The 4812-nt window shown below is 36.1% G+C and overlaps 1 protein-coding gene across 1 annotated transcript in view; it reads left to right on the top strand.

Moving 5' to 3' along the window:
* Positions 1-4102, top strand: part of LOC146927653 (uncharacterized) — a 5335-nt gene extending 1233 nt beyond the window's left edge. Inside the window, exons 1-4 of the mRNA XM_085707102.1 lie at positions 1-241; positions 367-1719; positions 1783-2054; positions 2204-4102. The exon at positions 1-241 is cut by the window's left edge and continues 1233 nt beyond it. Coding sequence (XP_085563228.1) covers positions 1-241; positions 367-1719; positions 1783-2054; positions 2204-4102 — 3765 coding nt within the window. The remainder of the gene's footprint in view (positions 242-366; positions 1720-1782; positions 2055-2203) is intronic.
* Positions 4103-4812: the final 710 nt, after the last annotated feature.

Here is a 4812-nt window from a genome sequence, read left to right as displayed (position 1 = left end):
GCAGAACTAGATGAGAATGATGCAAACAAGAGTCCAACAGCAGAACATGAAAGAAATGATGATTCATACTCAGGTTCTTCTACTAGCTTAACCAAAGTTCAGCTTGTGAACCAAGAAGCAGATGCAGCAAACCCTAGCTCAGTTGATCAAGGTTTTCATATTGTGACCTCAAAAGCAAAAAAGAAGACTGAGAAGGCAAGGATGGTAAAACAAGGAACCTATACTACCAGATCAAAGGTTGGTAACCCCAAACCTTTTAAATGAAGTTCTTTTATTGGAACTTGAGAGGTTTGGCCAATAAACCTACAAAATTGGCCCTGAAAAAGTTAATAGTTAAACACAAACCAGACATATGTTTTTTGGCAGAACCATGGATGCATGTTTCAAATCTTTCTCAAAGATGGCTCAACAATCTAGGGCTTAAGATTTTTGCAGTCAATGATAGGAATAACCTCATACCTAACCTCTGGTGTCTATGTAAATTCAATTTATCCCCCATCCTGCTTGATATTAATGACCAATCCATTTCCATTAAAATTGATGTTGCTGGCAAGGATTTTGGTGTAACTGCTGTCTATGCAGCTACCTGCTATATTAGAAGAAGAAGCCTTTGGGCAGCCATAAACCATCTACACTCTCAACATGACTTACCCTGGAGTTGTATAGGAGACTTTAACTCTATTTTAGGCTCTCATGAGCAAAGAAGCCATTACTCCCCTTCAAGATCAGCTATGGAAGAATTCCAACAATGGTCTGACACCAACAATTTCATTCATCTCCACACTAGAGGAGCTTCATACACCTGGTCCAATGGCAGAAAAGGAAGATTCAACATACAAAGAAGACTTGATAGAGTGATAGTCAACCAAAACTGGATCAATGCAGCTTCATCATCAAATGTATCCACCCTCACTAAACTCAGGTCTGACCATTACCCTCTTCTCTTTCAATTCAATAACCAAAACATCCAACATAACTCAACCTTCAAATTCTTAAAAGTTTGGACTGAACACCCTGACTGCATTAACATTATTAGACAAAGCTGGAACACACAAATCACAGTATGTCCCATGTATGTTCTCACTCAAAAATTGAAAACCCTCAAAGATAATCTCAAAACCTGGAACCATAACACCTTTGGAAATATTCATTCTCATGTCAACACTGTTAACCAGTTGGTAGATGATATTCAAGATCAAATTGAAAGAATAGGTTACACTGATGATTTGTTGGAACAAGAAAAGTCTGCACAATTAAACCTTGAAAATGCTCTCAATCTTGAAGAAATATTCTGGAAAGAGAAATCTAAGGTCAAATGGCACACTGTAGGAGATAGAAACACAGCATACTTTCATAGAGTTGCCAAGATTAAACAAGCCTCTAGCCTCATTACAACCCTGAGGAGTGGTGATGTCTTACTACATGACCCTGAAGATGTATCTGAACACATTGTTTCTCACTTTACAAATATTTTCACTCAAAACTCAAATATTATCAATGATGGTATGGTAGAGGAAGTTATTCCAAGCCTGATCACATATAGGATAAATAACATGCTCACTTCATTACCTAATCCTGATGAAATCAAGTCTGTAGGTTTTTCTCTAAATCATGATAGTGCACCTGGACCTGATGGTTTTGGTGCATTATTTTTTCAAAAATATTGGGAAATAACTAAGCATGATGTGATAAAAGCTGTTCTTCAATTTTTTAACTCTGGTTAGTTATTGCCAAATTTTAATTCAAATACTCTTGTGCTTATTCCTAAGACTAACAATGCAGATTCAGTAGATCATTACAGGCCTATAGCAGTTGCAAACTTCAAATTCAAAGTGATTTCAAAGATTTTAGCAGATAGGCTAGCATCAATCATGGCAGCTATTACATCAGTGCAGCAAAGAGGATTCATTAGAGGGAGGAATATCAAGGATTGCATATGTCTTGCATCTGAAGCAGTCAATGTTCTACACAAAAAGTCATTTGGTGGGAACCTTGCAATCAAAGTGGATATTGCAAAAGCTTTTGACACACTTGATTGGAGTTTCCTCATCAGAGTTCTCAAAGCTTATGGTTTTAATGATATGTTCTGCAAATGGATTCATTCAATTCTAGCTTCTGCAAAAATTTCTATCTCGATTAATGGAAAGTTACATGGCTTCTTTTCATGTTCAATCATGGCATCAATCATGGCTTCTTTTCACAGGGAGATCCACTATCTCCTTTATTATTCTGCCTTGCTGAAGAAGTTATTAGTAGAAGCATCACTAAGCTTGTTAGAGAAGGTAAATTGAGTCTTTTCCTTGGTTCCAGAAACAACCCTGTCCCATCCCACATTCTTTATGCTGATGATATTTTGTTGTTCTGTAAAGCCACAAACCCTAATATCCAAACCCTAACTGAGCTCTTTAAAAGATATGCACAAAACTCTGGCCAGTTTGTCAATCCAAGCAAATCTTTCATTTATGCTGGATCCATTAATCATCATAAACTTCTCAACATTGCTGCATCAACTGGTTTCAATATTGGGTCTCTTCCCTTTACATACTTAGGAGTGCCTATTTTCATAGGGAAGCCCAAAACTATTCATCTTCAACCTTTTGCAGACAAGGTAAAAATGAAGCCTTCATCTTGGAAAGCATCTTTACTTTCTATTGCTGGTAGAGTCCAGCTGGTTAAGAGTGTAGTTCAATCAATGCTCCTTCATTGCATCTCTATTTATGCTTGGCCAATCAAATTAATAAAGGATGTGGAGAGATGGATGAGAAATTTCATCTGGAGTGGAGATGTGAACCAAAAGAAGCTTGTTACTGTCCCTTGGATAAAAATGTGTCTACCTTTGAAAGAAGGAGGTCTTGGTATAAGATCCCTTTCTAGTATCAATGAAGGTACAAACTTAAAAATATGTTGGGAGCTGCTCAATTACAATCACCAATGGGCAATCTTTCTGAAGAGCAGAGTTCTCAAAAAGAGGAAACCAATAGCTTATCATGTTTTTTCCTCTATTTGGAGCAATATCAAACACAAATTCCCTGACATTCAAAGTAACACTTTCTGGAACCTTGGCAATGGGCAAGATATCAACTTTTGGATTGACAAATGGTGTGGTGAACCATTGGTGGAAGTCTTGCAAATCCCTGAAAATCTACATAACTCTTTGACTTCAACAGTGGATAAATTCATAGTGAATCATGAATGGTATGTTCCTGATTGTGTACTTCAAATTTTTCCAAACCTTCATACAATCCTAAACAAAGTCACTATTCCTTTATCTGAGAAGGAAGACAGTCTAGTTTGGAAACTTACTCAAAATGGAGATCTAGCTTTTAAGGACGCTTATCTCTATCATTCTCCTTTAACCAACAACATATCTTGGGCCAAGCTTATCTGGAATCAGAGTATCCCTCCTTCAAAAACTTTACTGCTTTGGAGATGCTTGCTGAATAAGCTACCAACAGATGATAATCTTGCAGCTAGAGGATGTCTTTTCCCATCTATGTGTAGCCTGTGCAACAGATCTGAGGAAACCTTGTATCATCTTTTCATAGATTGCGCCTTTGCTAGAAATATTTGGAACTGGTTGAATTCAATTACTAAAATTCACTGCAACTACTCTTCAGTTTTGGATATTCTGGATCTTTGTAATAGAGGCTGGTCACCCCTCTGCAAACTGATTGTTCTTGCAGCCATAACCTATTGTTTGAATATTATCTGGTATTGCAGGAACCAAAGAAGATTCTTTGATAAAATTGTGCAAGTTAGCTCAGCTATCAACCTCATTATTGCTGGCACTTCTCTATCAGGCAACTGCTCCACTCTCAAAGCAAACTCAACCATGACAGATTTTGTGATGCTAAGAGCCTTCTCAGTTAAAATGAACTTTGGAAATGCTCCAATCATCAAAGAAGTTCTGTGGCAGCCTCCCATTATGCATTGGATTAAATGTAACATTGATGGAGCCTCTAATGGCAATCCTGGTCCTTCATCTTGTGGGGTATTTTCAGGGATTCAAATGCGGATTTCATTGGTGCTTTTGCTTTCAACTTGGGCATTACAAACTCTCTATCTGCTGAACTTCAAGGAGCAATGTCAGCAATTGAAATAGCAGGGAAGGAAATTGTTGTGCTGACATTTTGGCTAACATTGGTATATCTTTACAATCTCATGCCTGGTGGGATCATGTGCCTAGCCAAGTTGGTTCAGAATTCAATAGAAATAGACTAGGTATGACTAATTATAGATTTTCTTGATGTATTGAGGGTTTTGGTTTTGTCCCCCCTCTCTTTTTGGTATATATATAGTTTTGTGGGGCTTGCTTTTCTGGCAAGTTTCTTTTTCCTTTAAAAAAAAAAAAGAAGACTATTAATGTTAATAGTAAAAGTTTACTTGAATAATGCTAAGTTTGACGCCTGAACTTTTATTAAAAAAAAAAAACAAATTAACGATGCTCCTTTTTTTCTTCCAAATTTGAGTGGTGTATGATCATATTGTTTGAAAAAAGATTATCAATTAATATTAAATAATGTGGAATCAATTATATGGATTGAAATATTAATAATTGTGGTATACTATAATTTTAATAGAGAATCAATTTATGAGAAATATGTACCATGGTTTTGTTCTGATTGGTTCATGTTGAGTTCATTCATTTAATTGATGTCCAATGAGAGTTTATATTATCATTTGTTAAGTTATTTAATTGTTGCTGAATTGGTTTGTTGGAATATTTATCCATCATCATTTATTCTATAAAAGTACCATAAGACAACCTTTTGTACAATTATTTCACCAATAGTTACACTTATTGAAGACTTG

Source organism: Medicago sativa, chromosome 4 (genome assembly GCF_051527215.1).
Source record: "Medicago sativa cultivar Bolivia chromosome 4, Bolivia_mono, whole genome shotgun sequence".
NCBI classification, from domain to species: domain Eukaryota; kingdom Viridiplantae; phylum Streptophyta; class Magnoliopsida; order Fabales; family Fabaceae; genus Medicago; species Medicago sativa.
This window is presented reverse-complemented; position numbering and strand designations above follow the sequence as displayed.